We start from the raw sequence: 17,231 nt of genomic DNA on the forward strand, positions 1-17,231 counted from the left end.
ATACACGTGACGAGAAATAAATCAAATGATGTTTTCTGCTATCTTGTGTGGTTTAAGTAGCTTCATCTGTGGGCGGCCATGGAATATATGACTTCTTTTAGAAGAATAGTCCCTGCCATGGATGAAAATGTGAAAAGAAAATTGTATCCAAACAAATTCTATGAAATGCACAACACTAATCAGTATAACAAGCCATTACTTTTGCCCATGAATGAGGAAGAGTCCCAAGTTCATTACTGGTTAACTAATTGATCTCAGTCATGACAGCAGTAATAGTGTTTCAATTGACCACAATGATCCTGGATTAAGGAGTGAAAAATTCCTGCTCCTGAAAAGTCAAGTGACCATCGTCATTAGCGCTCACATGTGGTTCTTTATCTCCTGAGATGAAGTAGCGTGTCACTATGTGAGATTGCCTTTGGGCAAGCAAGTACACCTGTGTAATCCTGAACCAGTAGGAGGAACAGTTTTCAGGAGAAATGCTAAATGTTAATCAAAAGCATTCTGCATTTTTACAAATCATTTGAATACTTTTTATTAATTTTTGGGTTAACAGCTGTATGGTTAATGTCCTGGACTTTAATTATATGTTGATAAAGTTAATCTGTGTAAGGAGTTATCTGGAGTGTTAAATATTATTTGCAATCAGAATTAACTTGAGTATTTTAATACAAGTTGTTTATTAGTTTGTTTTGTTTTTCAGTGGAAGAAATACTGGTTTGTACTGACTGACCATAGTCTGCGTTACTACAAGGACTCAATTGCTGAGGACGTAAGCATTATATTTGGAAATTATTCAGAAACCAGTTGAATTTGCCTACAACCCTGAGCTATATTTGGGAGCTCTTGTGTGTATGTTGATTGCCCTTTCTGTGAGAACCTGTGCAGAAAAATAGAGCTAAAGCCTCACTGCAGAAATAGATAATGAGCACAGTTTTTGGTGATGTTGTAAACAGATCTATACTGCATCAGGCCCCACCTTTTTTTACAAATATCCAGAATCTTATTTCCATTGAAAGTCAACATTGTAGCTGAACATCATTTGAATCTGCTATAGTAATGATTATTTGTTGAAAATTCTTTCTGAAGCTGCTTCCTAATTAATTTGTGTCCAGTTGAAAGTAATCTGGGAAAGAAATATTTTTGATATTATTTTCCTGCTTAACTCTCCTTTTAGAATGTCAGAATTATGATTGACACTCCTTTACCACTAAATCCGTGTCTTAGTTATCCGTGCTTATTGATACGACAATAGATCCATTCTGTTCCTAAACAACAGGAAATACATTTTGCTGTGATACCATTTTATGCAATCCATATCAACTGCAGCTAAGGGCAGAAGAGCCAGCAATAGTCTGAAGTAAAATGACCCATTTTCCAAGTCTTCAAGAGGTCTACTTTTGGCCACCTCTGGCCTCTTATTTGTCCCTAGTTTTCTATCCTTTTACAATTTGAGGATATACCTTTAGCCACTTAGGCTGTAAGCTCTAGACTCTTCCCTAAGCTACTGCACTTCTCTTCCATTAAAATTATTTTTAAAATGTGCTACTTGTATAGCTTTGAATCCATTTTTGTATTATACACTCCTGAGAAGGCCTTGGAATGTTTTACCATATTGAAAATGTTACACAAAACAAGTTGATGTTATTATGCTGTACCAATACAGCTGCTTTCATATTAAATCTAGAAGGATTAAATGAAAAGATGAGAGTTTATTTTCTTTTCATTCCCTGCTTGAACTTTTTGGACCCATCCGAGTTTTACTTATTTCAATGCTGTATTTTACTGGCTAATTTTATTATGCTGAATTATTGTACCTACCAGAAACTGAAAGACCAGTTTTTTTTTCTCAGAAGCATGAAACCCAAAACATTTTCGCTAAATTTACTAAAATATTTATTGTATTGGAAATTTAAATTAAGAAAGGAAATTGCAAGAAATGCACACCAGTGTTCTGCAAGATTTGTGATGAGAGAATGAAAACAAGTATTCAGGTTGGCATTTCATCAGAACTGGAAGACTTTTAGCAGTGATCACTTCAGGCAAATGCACAGCTTGTGACAGAGAGAATTGAATGCTTGGTAGTCCCCTATCAGTATATGGGATTTGAGACCCTTTCCTTCTGCCGGGTTTCGAGGTATTGGGAATTCCATGTAAAATTTTGGTACCGTTCCTCTCTGCTGTTCCACCTTTTACATATTTATGTCTTTTTGACCCATCTTTGTTTCTATGTTTGTTGCATTGTATTCTCCCTTTCTTATGTCATCTCTTTTGGTATTTAAACACTTTTATGTCATGCATGTTACTGCATGATTACCCTCTTTGATCTTTTGCCTTTCATTGACTTAATATTTGCTGAAGGCCATTCACCCCTAATGTTTTCATTCCTCAAGAAAAGTGTGTTCTAAATCACCTGGGTCAAATTTGTGGAACATGGTTAAGCTTTGTCTGTACCATTCAGCTCCAAACTTTCAGTGCTGTAATTTGCTGAAAATGTAATCCAATAATTATCATGAAGGCAACAAACAATCTGGTCACTGAATGACAGGACCAGCAATCTCTTGTTTTTTTTGTTTTAGTGCTGAACAATTTTCCTATAGACATGCTGTATGATCATGGTGCAACCGGATCTAATGTTTTACTCTAGCCTTTTTCTGAATTGGCTGAAATATATCAGAGGATCTTTCAGCGGTGCCATTTTTTATTCGTACTTACCCTTGGAACTGGAGGTGAACAGATAATTTGACTGCAGCAGTCAGTGTACAAAGGGATGCTGTCTTGTTTTCCCCAAAGGCAGCATCAACATTGTATTGCATTGTTTAAAATAGGATTTAATTAATTTGTTGGAACTGAAAATGGATTCTAAAATCAAATTACAGTCGTAAAAACCTACAAGTGCTATGGTAGTTTAGCAGCAACTGCTCTGACTTAAGTATGCATGATCAGTTAGAGTTTTGGTTAAGTTAGCATTATGCCAGCCAGTTTTTGACAAAGGTATGTGGTGCATCAAGCTGATTGCTAATCTGAAGATTTTCCTTTTCTTAGTGTAAATTTCCATGTATTAATATATTAGAATAAAGCTTATTTTGGATTTTTGTATTGACATGCTTAATGGGTGGAAAATTTACTTTACTTATTGTGGATGACACTTTAGAGCTGTCCTAATTTAGAAAATCAGTATTTTCTGCCTTCCCTTATAGCGACAGACTTATGCTGAGGTTTCGCCCCATTCTGATGTTGACAGAGCTTTGACATTTTGTTCAATAAGGAATAACGTTCACTTTGGACGGAGGGGCGCCAGCAGGTTGTTTGATAGTATGGCTATCAAAGCCGTACTCTAACTGTCCGCCTTTCAAACACAGGCAACGTGGCTACAATTAGGTGGAAGATGCTTAGCTGACTATTTATTTAAAATTTGTTTTGTGTTGTGTCGATAGTGTCACAAACGTTGAGAGATTTTGGAAGTATTTCTGAATTTCTTGAATAAGAAAACTTCCATTTATGAGCTCCAATCTGACAGATATTTAATAAACAAAGTGTATGCGGCGTTCCATGAGCAATTTCCTATCCTCTTCCAAAGTTGACTGCTGAACTGGCTTTGTGTGCCTAAAGCCAAGAAAGAATGCCGTTTATTGTATAATTTGAGTTCAAATGCTTTTTTAAAAATTCTCTTGACCAGTCTCTCGTGTGCCATTTGTCTACTTGATGACTTAGCATGATTGTTATTGCAAGGTTTTCTAATAACAATTTATTGCAATTGTATCCCAACTTCAATGCAGTATGTTGTCGTCCCCTAGTGCTTCACAGAAATACCTGATATCTTAAAGTGAACCAAAGCAAGAGATATGCATAATGACTAAAAGGTTGACACTGAGCTGTTTTGAAGGGAGAGTGGGAAGCAAGGATGTTAATTGTGGGCTTAGAATTTAGGTTATAGCTGATAAAGATATTACTCCACTAGCGGAAAGGGGAATTGGAGAAATGAAGAACCCTATGAGGTTCTATCAAAATATGAAGACTGCTTAAAAGCAACTTTGAAGCAAAATAATACAAGCTTGTATAAGTAGAAGCAGCTCATCAAGATAAAGTGCAGTGATAAATCATCCATTATGGCACCTGCTACAAGGCTCATCAAATGACTAGCATTTGAGATGCATGGCTTAATTGGACTTTAATTCCAGCAAAAAATATCTCATCAGCTGTCAAGAAATTTAATGCAGAAAATGCAAGATTTAAGCAGAATTTTGACAACATGGCAGCTGGAGGGTGAGGCCAAGAAGAATTTTAAAAATCAGGATGATGTCCTGTGTAAATTGCAGAATGAGACTTGATGTTCGTTTTAATAAGGATAACGGAGTTATGGATGACTGCAATTTATTGATTAGTTTCCTAGCTTCACCCCACAGGAGAGCATTGGGACAAATAGAGTCTGGAGGAAACATGAATGTTGGGTTTCAGCAATAAGTAAGAAACAACAAGCGATGCTATATCGATGGAAGTAGACGGTTTTGTAATGGAGAACATGGCATTTTAGTACAAGATCAAGAAGGATAATATGGTTTAGCCTTGATTAGAAACTAACACAAAACTGGAAAATTATCTAGCACAATTTTAGTTTTACGTTGTTGAACCAAAGCACTTATGTTTATTTGGTTCCTTTGTATGTTCTAAAATGAAAATTTGTTAATTTCTGATTCACCACGTGTTGTCAAATTAATTAAACCTGTTTTGTTTCCTCACCATCTGCCACAGGCATCAGATTTGGATGGTGAAATTGATTTATCTACTTGCTATAATGTAACCGAATATCAGGTCCAGCGCAACTATGGCTTCCAAATTCATGTAAGTTGAGTTTAAAATGACACTGAAAATTCCCTCTGTGATATATACTCAGCGGTGTTGTCTTACTTTTGCAGCGTCTGATATATTACTTATGATTTTCACTAATATTTCTAATTAAGTCTGTAACGTATCTTCACTAATTTGCTTTTTCATATATGATCAAATTATAGAGTGATACAGCAGGGAAGTAAATAATTGGACTTATCATGTCTGTACTTTGAAAGAGCAATCCAACTAGCCCATCTCTAGACCTACCCTGTTGCCATGCAAACCTTTCTCCTTCAGGTGTTTGTTCAATTTTTTTAGAAAGCAAAATATAGCGAATGCTGGAAATCTGAAACACAGACAATGCTGGAGAAACTCGGGTGTGGCAGCATCTGTGGAAAGAGAAACAATTATGATTTAGAGTCTGTTGTGACTCTTAAGAAGCAGTTTACCTTGAATCCACTATGATTTTTCAAAGAAATTGACTTCTGAAGGGGAGTCACACTGAACTCAAAATCCTAACTCTGTCTACAGATGCTACCATATCTGAATTTCTTCAGCACTTTGTTTGCCTATCCAATTCCCTTCTTGAAAACTATTTTGCCATTCACTGAGAGATAATGGGAACTGCAGATGCTGGAGAATCCAAGATAACAAAGTGTGGGGCTGGATGAAGGGTCTAGGCCTGAAACATCAGCTTTTGTGCTCCTAAGATGCTGCTTGGCCTGCTGTGTTCATCCAGCCCCACACTTTATAGTCTGTGCTGGTATTTAGTCCATGGAGTCTCTGCACGTTCATATCTAATATTTGTTCTTGGAATGTGGATTTTCCTTCAAACTTCCATTTTAGGACAGCTAGATAGAGAAAGAAACAGAAGAATTTACCAATAGGGTGAAATGGATCAGAGGGCATTTCATGTGAAGAAAAATATTGGAAGAGAACAATTCACCTGGCCTATTTGTGCTGTAAACTCTGTATAATTTGATATTATCTGCTACCACCACCCATTCAAGCAGTGCATTCCAGATCATCACAATTCGCTATAAAGAAATTTTTTTGCTTTGACAGTTTCTACCAATTATCTTAAAGGCTCATTCTCTGCTAACTGACTGTTCGGTGACTGGCAAAAACTTTTCCAATTTATTCCATCGATAGCATTCAAAATTTTGAGCATCTATTAAATATCCGATCCTTCTAAGGAGAACAGCCCCGGTTTCCCTTGGCTCTTAACATATTAAGTCAATTTCTAGTAAATTTTTGCCAATCCTTTTGCAGATGTTGACATTTTTTTTCCCCCAAGTGTCATGCCAGAGTTAGACACTGTATTCCAACTGAGACTGAGAGTGTTTTTTAATGCTTCATGTAAATTGTGTTTTTGTACTCTGTCCTGGATTTTTCAAAGTTTTGCAGAACTCTTTAAAAATGATGGTCAGGTCCTGACTCTGGAATTCATGTGCATGGTTGACGTGAGGTTGTTGATGACGACTGTGCATTAACTGGGTTTAAGATATAACCGAACAATTGGTGCGAAGTCACAAAGAACCCAGGCTGGTCTTTTCAGTAGCCTGCTATGACATTTGGTCCCCTCTGTGGCTGTTTTTAATCTTCCTATGCGGCCGCAGGTAAAATTCCATCGCAGTCCCCCACAGTGGGGTCAGCACTATCTAAGGCCCTTTGTATCTATGTAGAAATCCGTTGAAAACATATTAGTTTGCATCACGCCCCATCATTGATTAACGGACAGAGGCTTTCCTGCCCCTGTCAGAGCTGAGTAAGATGCAAGCAACTTTATTTGTAATGAGGCGAATGCTTGTACAAGACGAGTTTAAAATATTTCTGCTCTGGAGTAAATAGCACTCACTAGTTGTAATTTTCTCACTGGAAGTTGACTGCTTTCTTGCCTTTGTACTCCTCAATTGGTCACTCTGTCAAGAGTGTGTGACTTAAAGTACAATTTGTGAATCATGTTTACTTAAAAATGACTTTGTGGCAATAAATGAGGAATACAGCAGGAGAAATCATCAGTGGAGAGAGAAACAGAGGTAACATTTCAAGATGCATATGACTGTCGGGAGTTGAGTCATGATCTTTTAAACTTTGGTTTTGTGGGAGAGTTGTATTTGACTTGAAATGGTAGCTGCTTCTGTCTCCTCGGATGCTGCTATACCTGCTTAGTTTATCCAACACTTTACAGATGATGGAGATCTGAAATCAAAACAATATTTTCCTTTTTTAAAGGAATTAAGTAGGTCCCTCTAGATTGCAACATTTTCACTCTTACAAGTTTCTCTTACAGCTATACATTTATCTCTTCATTTTACAAGTAATAAACATGAAACTTCACTAACCTTCCAAGTGGCACAAATTTGATTCAGTATCTGTAATAAAAAGTTTCATGCAATAGACTAATTCCCTCAGGAAGTCTCTGCATGGCTGTAGTGCTGTAAAACAGGTGAACTGCTGAACTGGTCAAAGGCTGCCAAGCATGTTTTTAAACTGGATGTAGAGTTGTGTTCATGACCACCCCTCCAAAAAGCACTGATTGAATGATGCCTTACGTAGCTCAGTTTGTACAAGCTCTGAAAATTGCTGCTTGTTGGCTAAATGATAGTGAGATTTCACTCCCTAGGACTAGCAATTAGCTCTGGCTCTAAGTAAATTTCTTAAACAACTTTCTGGCCTACCTCTGTTTGAAGAGCCACTGATTTTCTGATAACTTGCCCGATCTAACGTAATCTAAGGGCAGAAGATTCTGCCCTTAAGTATTTGATACCTGACAACCTTGAATAGAGTGATACAGAAAAAAAACTAATTCCTAGTGATTATGAATAATGCAAATGATTTAACTCATCTTACAGACCCAGGAAGCTTTGTTTACCCTTTCTGCAATGACTGCTGGCATCCGACGCAATTGGATGCAGGCATTGATGAAAAATATCCGACCATCAAAAGCGCCAGATGTTGCCAGGTAAGATTATGCTGTACCAAAACACTCTTTCTTTCTTGTGCTGTTACTTGGTACACAGATTCCAAAACATCATTGCAGTAAGTGTATTATAATTGAGCTAATTAGGAATATTGTGTCTGAGTTTGAACTGTATTATAATTTCCACATAGATTTGTTGTCATCTTTACATACTGTTGTATGTTTTACGAACTTTCTGCACCTAAGAGATTTGCATTGTGGAAGTACCATGAACTGAAGTAAACATTGTTACATGTATCTTAGCTTTGTTTAAAATATTCCAGTCTATTGATTTTGTTCTGTTAGCTTACCAGATGAACAATGTGCTGTGATGCTCCCAGATACTACCCCACATTATGATAGCAAATCAGATTCTCCATCTTCTGAAGCGTCTTCTGTGGATAAAGAGACAGGGCAGAGAAAAAGCCGAGCACGTGAAAGGAGGAGAGAGGGCAGGTCAAAAACTTTTGACTGGGCAGAATTCAGGCCAGTAGCACAAGCAATAGCACAAGAAAGAGCAGCAAAAGCAGATTCATGTGACAGTCATTTGGAAAGATTTGGTCCATCTTCATCAGACCTGAATGACTGGGAACGGACTAAACGGCGTGAGGAACGTAGAAAAAGATATGAGGCTGTGACTGGAACAGTAGGCTCAAGTTCAGGTGATACAAACAGGATGGAATTTGAATCATCAAGTTCCTCACCATTGCTGGATCGGAGGCAAAAGGTGCACGATGAAATTGAAGAGCACTGGCAGCAGGTAGAACGCACGCCCATAAGAGAAGAACGGCGGGTACCACTGGCAACAGTACTGGCAAGTTCACAAACATCACAGGTTGATAAGCTACTGGAAACCCATACAAAGGAGGTAGGCAAAAATACATAATTCGTTTTCATATAAAATGATTGGTATGATTAAAGTGTTAAATCTAAAATAGATGTGTTTGGTCACTGTTGGACTTTGAGCCACCCAAGCCCAGCAATCAGTTGTGCAGTGGAGGATGTGGAAGTGTACAAAATGCCAGAGTTGAAGGAATTAACGATTTGTTAGGAAGAATGATTGTACTGCTGCAGAGGGATACAGAGCTGGAGATCTGCGAGCTCTTAAAGTAATTTCAAACAAATGAATATTTTAAATTCAATACAGTGGTGGAGGGCAAGACCTGTTTCAATTCACTGAGGGTGAGTTTGATCCAAGTGACCAACTGTCCCAGATTTTCTGTGGAAAAAGGTCATCGGACTCGAAACATGGGCAGCATGGTGGCTTTATGGCTAGCACTGCTGCCTCTGGTGCCAGGAACCTGGGTACTCCAGTTTCCTCCCACAGTCTGAAGATGTTCACGCTAGGTAGATTGGCCATACTAAGTTGCCCATAGTGTTCAGGGATGTGTTGATTAAGTGGGTTATAGGGACGTGGAGTCTGGGTGAGATGCCTGAGGGTCAGTGTGGACTTGTTGGGCCGAACGGCCTGTTTCACACTGTAGGGATTCTCTGCTTAACTCTGCTTTCTCTCCATAGATGCTGCCAGGCCCTCCAAGTTCCTCCAGCAATTCTGTTTCAATTCATGAATTTCTGGGACTGTCCCACAGTCTTGTAATTTGGCTTCCTCTGTCAGATTTCTTAAAACTTCATACATGCGCACAGTTGGGTCATGTGTTTCAGGCCAGAATCCCTCTGGTTGGTGAAAGGGTAGGAGGAGGCAGGCCAGCATAGTTGCCACCAACTTGACAACTCCGACATCCTGATCATCCGAACCCCACCCTCCATTTCTCAACCTTCATAATCAGCCACTCCATTAATCTTGTGAGCACCATAAAACCTTCCTTTCTCCTATGGCAGAAGGTCCATTGTTTTCTTCTTGACGTCGACATGCTGAGGGTCTTGGACACTTGGGACTGTGATGCGATAGAATATGGAGTTTTAGGTGAGCTGATATATACAGAGGATCAAGAATGGGAGATGAGCAGAAGAGCATTGAAATACTTTAGACTGCAGATGGAAGAGGCAGTAATGATAGGATGGGTGAAGTAACAGAGGTGAAAATATCCAGCCTTTTTCATTGCAAGAATGAGATTGGAGGCTTAATTTAGTGTTAAATAAGACTGATAGTATGATCACAAAAGTGTGGAGCTGGATGAACACAGCAGGCCGAGCAACATCTCAGGAGCACAAAAGCTGACGATTTGGGCCTAGACCCTTCATCGGAGAGGGAACTCTAATAAATAGGGAGAGGGGGGGGGGGGGGGCGGACCAAAGATGGAGAGGAAACCAGATAGGTGGTGAGGAGGTAGGGAGGGGATAGGTCAGTCCAGGGAAGACGGACAGGTCAAGGAGGCTGGATGAGGTGGTCGGTAGGAAATGGAGGTGCGGCTTGAGGTGGGAGGAAGGGATGGGTGAGAGGAAGAACAGGTTAAGGAAGCAGAGACAGGCTGGGCTGGTTTTGGGATGCAGTGGGGGGGAGGGGAAAAACTGGGCTGGTTTTGGGATGCAGTGGGGGAAGGGGCGATTTGGAAGCTTGTGAAGTCCACATTGATACCATTGGGCTGCAGGGTTCCCAAGTGGAATATGAGTTGCTATTCCTGCAACCTTCGGGTGGCATAATTGTGGCACTGCAGGAGGCCCATGATGGACGTGTCATCTGAGGAATGGGAGGGGGAGTTGAAATGGTTCACGACTGGGAGGTGCAGTTGTTTGTTGCGAACCGAGCGGAGGTGTTGTGCAAAGTGTCCCCAAGCCTCTGCTTGGTTTCCCCAATGTAAATGAAGCCACACCGGGTGCAATGGATACAATATACCACATTGGCAGATGCGCAGGTGAACATCTGCTTGATATGGAAGGTCATCTTGGGGCCTGGGATAGGGGTGAGGGAGGAGGTGAGTGGGGGCAAGTGTTGCACTTCCTGCGGTTGCAGGGGAGGGTGCCAGGTGTGGTGGGGTTGGAGGGGAGTGTGGAGCGGACAAGGGAGTCGCGTAGAGAGTGGTCTCTCCGGAAGGCAGACAAGGGCCATCTACAATCCGACCCCACCACCCAAGCTATTTTTCCATCCCCACCCTTGTCTGCCTTCCGGAGAGACCACTCTCACCCATCCCTTCCTGCCACCTTGAGCCGCACCTTCATTTCCTACCTACCACCTCATCCCGCCTCCTTGACCTGTCCATCTTCCCTGGACTGACCTATCCCCTCCCTACCTCCTCACCTATACTCTCCTCTCTACCTATCCTGTTTTCTCTCCATCTTCGGTCCGCCTCCCCCTCTCTCCCTATTTATTCCAGAACCCTCTCCCCATTCCCCTCTCTGATGAAGGGCCTAGGCCTGAAACGTCAGCTTTTGTGCTCCTGAGATGCTGCTTGGCCTGCTGTGTTCATCCAGCTCCACACCTTTGCTATCTTGGATTCTCCAGCATCTGCAGTTCCCATTATCACTGATATATGATCAATCTGGTTCAAATTGAGACAGTGAGCATTGAGAAGTACACAACTCATTGTGTAAGATATTTGTGGTAGGATTGCAATTTATGAAGGAGGCCATAACTTGCAAGGAATGGCAAACAGTGTGGGGGAAAAAAAGTGTGCCTGGCTTCTCAGTGTCTTCACCAAGTTTGCTGAGAGTTGTATTAAAATGAAACGCACAGCAGTTTGTTCTCATGTGCTATGGAAAAAAAAGACACCAGTTACGTTATCCTTGCATCATTGTACTTTTTAAATTTTCACCAATATGATACTTGCTCTTAATCATGTTACCTAAGACTCTGTAGTTTGTATTATAAAGTATAAAACATACCTGGTACAGAGTTGAAGGTAATGATTCTAGCATCAAGTTTCTACTTTTTTTTTCGTTTGACAGCTCTGTTGAGTCCCCACTTTGTAACTTTCCACCAGCTGCTTCTGACCCTAAATTACAAAATATATTGAAAGGAGTCCTGCAGGCAGCGAAAGTGATCCAGTTTCATTCCTCCCAGTGGCTGTGTATTCAAGTTGCGACTTGAGCAATTAATGCCTAGTTTGCTTTCCTAGCCACATAGCTAAAACATGTCACTTGTGAAGAATAACTTGTCGGTCTTGTCCAGATTTTGTTTGTCTCCCGTCCCAAGCACCAGTTAAATTCATGTGGCATGTTCGCGAGCGAGGAAGCAAAAGTTTTTAAATAAAATTCCATTGTTAATGGCAGAAGTCAAACAGTGAAAAACTTTATTTACTGTTAGTAATCAAGATTTCAATCGACAATGCTTTACTTATTATCTTGCCTTGTATCTGAATATGTCTTCCATGTTTAATTATGTAAAAACTAAAATGTGGAGTGAAGGGCCAATATGGTGCAAGATTGACAGTGAACATTAATTAAAAAGAGACATGCAAAATATTTTCCCCATACACCTGCTAACTGCACTAAGAGGAGAAATGCCACTCAATTATCAGGGTTAATTACAAATCAAATTGTCAGCAACATATGCATTCATGCAAAAATAAACTATCATTTTGGCACTTTAAACTGTTTTAAGGCAACAATCTTGAAGCTTTTTTCAATTATTGAATCTTTTATCCAAACTCAAGTCCTCACACTGAAACTTGGGTTTTAAAAAAAAGTCCTCCGTATAATTGCAGTATGGTGTTCCACCTCACCAATCTGAATTAGGAAAGGGCTGGACGGACTCAACCTTTATTAGGATTTTCATGTCTGTCTACAAAATGGATTCTTGAAAGAACAAACAAAGAAATGGGCTGTGATCAGAGAGTTAGGTTATCTGTTACGTGCAGAGCAGAGGTGCTAGGCAAAACAGTCACCTGGTCTTTGGTATCCTGCAAAAATTCAATTCCTTTTTGCCAATTCCTCGTCTCCGTCGCATCTGCTCTGACGAGGAGACATTCCACCTCCAAGCATCCCCGATATCTGCCTTTTTCAAACAACGCTGTTTTCCCTGCCTCTGTCATCCAGACAACACTCCACTGTGCCCCTTCCGTTCTCCACTCCACAGCTGTTGGGCATCTTGCACCGTAATAAAGATAGGGTGCCCCTTGTCTTCACTTTGTACCCCACCAGTCTTCGCATCCAGTGCACCACCCTCAGACAATTCCGCCAACTCCAATTAGACCCACCATCGCAACATCTTCCACTCCCCACCCTTCTCTGCCTTCCACAAGGATCATTCCCTTCACCACTCCTTAGTTCGTGCCACACTCCCCACCAACCACTCCAAACTGCCCAGTACCTTCCTCTGTAACCATAAAAGATGCAACACATGCCCACGCACCAAATCCCTCACCTGCATTCAAGGCCCTCAAATGCCCTTCCAAGTGAGACAGAGCTTCACTTGCATCTCCGCCAACCCACACTGATGTATCCAGTGCTCCCAGCGAGGCCTTCTCTATGCTCATGAGACCAAACCTAGACAAGGTGACCGTTTCGCTGAGCACCTCCAGTTGGCCTGTAACAGCCAACCTAATCTCCCTGGCCACCACCCATTCAACACCCCTCCACCCCAACACTACATGTACATCCTTGGCCTCCTCTGGTGTCGCAGTGACTCTGAACACAAATTTGAAGAACAACATCTTGCCTTCTGCCTAGGCACCCTACAGAGGACTCGATTTGAAATAACATTGCTACCCAGCCCCTGCCTCCCCTTCCAGCCCCACCTCCTCCATTCCACTCCACCTTCTGATTCTCCCTTCAGCCACCAACTGGATTAATCCCTTCCATCGATCTACCACCAGTGTCCACCTATCACCACCCTTCCGCAACCCCTGCTCGCCATCTGCAGCCGCAGCCCCAGCCCCACCCCCACATTCTGCCCTGAAGAAGGGTAATACCCAAAACATTGACTGCTCCTTTCTTCCAAATGCTGCCTGGCCTGCTGTGTTCTTCCAACCTCTGGTTTGTCTTCCAAGCAAATGACTCCTTCCTGATGTTCTCATCCAATTCTTTTCAATAGAGTAGAGATGTGCCATTTTATTTATTTTCAATAAATTTTGCTTTCCTCCTGCTCAGTAAAGATGATTCATATTCTAGCTATTGTGTCAGACAGACATTCAGAAACAGATGTAGCATTGTTATGAAAGAAAAAATACATTTGGTTCTGCTACCACTTCAGATTTGGGGAAAAAAAGCTATCGAGATGCACAGCATAGTCCATATTTAGAAACAGTGGATCTGGAATCCAAACTCTTTGCCCTGAAAATCGATCATTAACATAGATATTATGTCTAGGAGCTCTTTCATCTTTGATAACAACAGCACTGCAAAAAGGCCTTGTACAATTTTACTGGTTACATTTTAATTAAAGCCAATAATATTGCAAGTATAATACTTGTAGATTACAGAATTAGATAATACATTATCTTTCAGTAAACAGGTGCAAGCATTTAATTTGTTTCCTGACTTAATAAATTCACAAGCATTTTTGGATCAGGCAGCATGACCAAGTGGATATACAAGGTAATGCAGACATCAAGTCAGGTGTGTAGTTCAGTAGAAGGTTCACTGTTTATTCTGTAGCAGACAAATTCATTTACTACCTGTATAAAATTTGACTCAGCCTGTAAGACTACATTTGGCTTTGATGATAAATGTGAGTGCAGCTATGGATTCTCCCTTGCAGAGCAGTAGCTAAGCTCTGATTTAACTTAAGCTTTGTGCACAGCTGCTAGGCTGAGACTTTGAAAGACCCGAGATGCTCTTCAACACAAATCTCCCTTGCAAGTGTGGAATATTACATTCTACATTGCCATGAAGCATTTTCTGTTACTAAATATTAGGTGAAACTAAGTCCATTGACAGTCATAATGTCAAGTAATTATTAATTTTAGGTTGAAACATTTAGTTACAGAGCTGATTTATATTAGGTTAAGAATATTTTATTTTGTAGCATAATTAGCTGTAAGTATTGTCAAAAATGAGTGGATCGGCCATTTCAATCAGGTAAGGCAGGGCTATGCTGCATTGTGTAGTGTATACAGTGGCCTCCCATTTGTTGATCCACTGGTTGTTAACAATTTCACTTGCTAAACATAGTTTTTTTTTCTTCTGCTCTGTGTCACTTTGAACATTATCTCATGACAGATAATCTCGACCAAATGTGACGTCTTGTCTATCAATTTCCTCTTTCTCCTCACACAATTTAACTTAGGCCGAATACTATCAACGTTTAGATTGCTATAAATGAGTAAGAGCATAATTCCTAATTCTACTTCCGTAAAAGGTGATTTATTATTTCTGTAGCTTGAAGAATTGAAAACTCAATTGGACCACTACCAACAAGAGTTGATAGACGCACAGAAGTATAGAGCAGAGCTCGAAGCTCAGCTGAAGGCTAGCATGGAACGTGAACAACAGATCCGTTCTGGGTACATCTCCCAGGTAAGAAGAGAAGTCCCTGTCCTGTACAGGCATATCTTCCTTCTGACATGTAGAGCGCGCTACATCCTGTATGAACCCTTTGCATGTTTTGTGAACTGACAACTTACCAAAATTTTTTTAAATGCATGAAATGCTGCATGAAATTATAAAGAACTGATGAATCATTGGTGCTTTTATTCTATTAATAGCAACTTCTAATGTTTAAAGAAAAAGTAACCCCAGTAATGAACCATATAGAGGGAATTTTCATGAGCAATTTTAGTGGCTCTTTTAGTTTCTGGAATAAACAAATAAAAACATAGCCAGTGAAGGATTAATTGTCAACTTTAATTATCCGTAGGCAATTTTAAAATCTGTAGCATTTACTTGAAATTAACAATTAGTCGACTTTTTGACTTGAGGCTAAAATTCACATTTGTTTCTAACTATCCAAAGAGAGAAGTTTAAGGTTTATTTGTTCTGTCACACTACTTCGTCACATTCTACCCACAAGCATAAATAGAATTTATTTTGGCATGTGGCCTTTGGAATTTTATTGGAATAGATCTAATAGAGGAAGGGTTTACAAAGTATTTACATTCTAATATGTTATATCACTGCTGTGAATTGTTCAGGACTGTTTGTGCATTATTGGAATCTGAATTGTTGAAGAATGATTAGAATAGAAATTAATTTTTGCTGGAAATAGAATACTACTTCCATTATCTTGAAAGTGTCCAGAAATATAAGGGCTAAAGCTGCTTAATCTTGTGACAAAATTCAATTTTATGGCTTAATGCCCATTTAGATTTCATGAGTGTAGCAAAAGTCCACTGTGGAATAATTCTCATGGTTGATAATCTTGGAGTATAACTAAATTTCAACCTTTGATTAATTAAATCGAGATTGAAGTTCGAGCCAAATAAATCTTGGGTAGCATTGTGGCAGAACTTTTATATTCATAGCTATTGCATGCAAGTTAGGTGAAATAAATCCCATACACACCACTTTCTATTGTTATTTCTTGCTCCACTCCTAGAACACACCCCACTATTTCAGGAAAAGAGAAAGGTTTGTGCTGTCAGCTTTTGTCCTATTAGTCACCTAGGTTGTTTAATCAAAAACATTTAAACAAATCTAATTTGAAAATTTTGTTACATTCAACATTGTATTGTCCTGACTAAGTACAATGGGCCAGAGTAAATGTTATTGTACATGACAACAAAAGATAAAATTAAAGATAAGATTAAAAGATCCTATCTTGCTATGATTGTAACCAGTTTTACGAGAATAATTTAGAGGTTAATCAATCTGTTCAGAAATGGTATGATGCACTTCTGAAGAGGGTGGAACTTGAACCCAGGCTTTCTAGCTCAGGGTTGGGGGCACTACCACTGCACCACAAGCACAAAGGTTTTATAGTCTGACAGATGGATCAAGAAAACTGAGTTTTTGAATTTTAAAACTAGGATATTGTAGGTTTTCCGTACTTCTGCCTTGGCTCACGGTCACAATGAGTAACAACTCACCATGTCTTCAAGCCTTAGATTATCTAAAATGCTCAGTAGTGTGCCTGGAGATGATAAATAGAAAATCAATTCTGTTACTTCTTTGTAAAAGATACAGGTTATTATTCTGCTTCAAACACCTTCTCTCTGCAGTCTGTAACCAACACGGGGGCAACAGATCAGACATTGTTCATGATTTGAGCTATCAAACAAATTTGCAATACAAGTGATATATGTTTTTATGTAATCTTCAAAAGGATCCCTCTAAAAACTTGTAAAAACTTAAAGAAAATTCTTAACTGCTTTTTCTATGGAGAGATTATGTAGATACAATTTTTTCCCCTCAGTTGCCTATTGCAGCAACAAGTTCTGCTACAGGTGGTCCACCAACCATTCTTTTACAGACAGAATGCCACTTATTTCTTTTGCTGCAGATCTGTTTCAGATTAGATGCAGGTAAACAGCTGGAATGCAGCATTAGCCGCAAGCAGCCACACAGGGTAGGAAAACAAGCGGCAGGGTTGCAAGGAGGGTGGAGATTACAAGTAAGGTCTAGGATTTGTTTCAGCTCATCTTGACTTTGTTCAGTGAGTGATCCA

The 17,231-nt window shown here is 39.9% G+C and overlaps 1 protein-coding gene across 3 annotated transcripts in view; it reads left to right on the top strand.

Moving 5' to 3' along the window:
* LOC125463524 (uncharacterized) overlaps nt 1–17,231 on the top strand; it is a 413,194-nt gene that overhangs the window by 321,211 nt on the left and 74,752 nt on the right. For all 3 annotated transcript variants that reach the window (XM_059653821.1, XM_059653820.1, XM_059653822.1), the window contains 5 exons: nt 704–772; nt 4,753–4,842; nt 7,686–7,795; nt 8,099–8,660; nt 15,008–15,145. In XM_059653821.1, the coding sequence (XP_059509804.1) occupies nt 704–772; nt 4,753–4,842; nt 7,686–7,795; nt 8,099–8,660; nt 15,008–15,145 (969 nt within the window). The remainder of the gene's footprint in view (nt 1–703; nt 773–4,752; nt 4,843–7,685; nt 7,796–8,098; nt 8,661–15,007; nt 15,146–17,231) is intronic.

This window comes from Stegostoma tigrinum, chromosome 22 (assembly GCF_030684315.1).
Source record: "Stegostoma tigrinum isolate sSteTig4 chromosome 22, sSteTig4.hap1, whole genome shotgun sequence".
Taxonomy (NCBI): domain Eukaryota; kingdom Metazoa; phylum Chordata; class Chondrichthyes; order Orectolobiformes; family Stegostomatidae; genus Stegostoma; species Stegostoma tigrinum.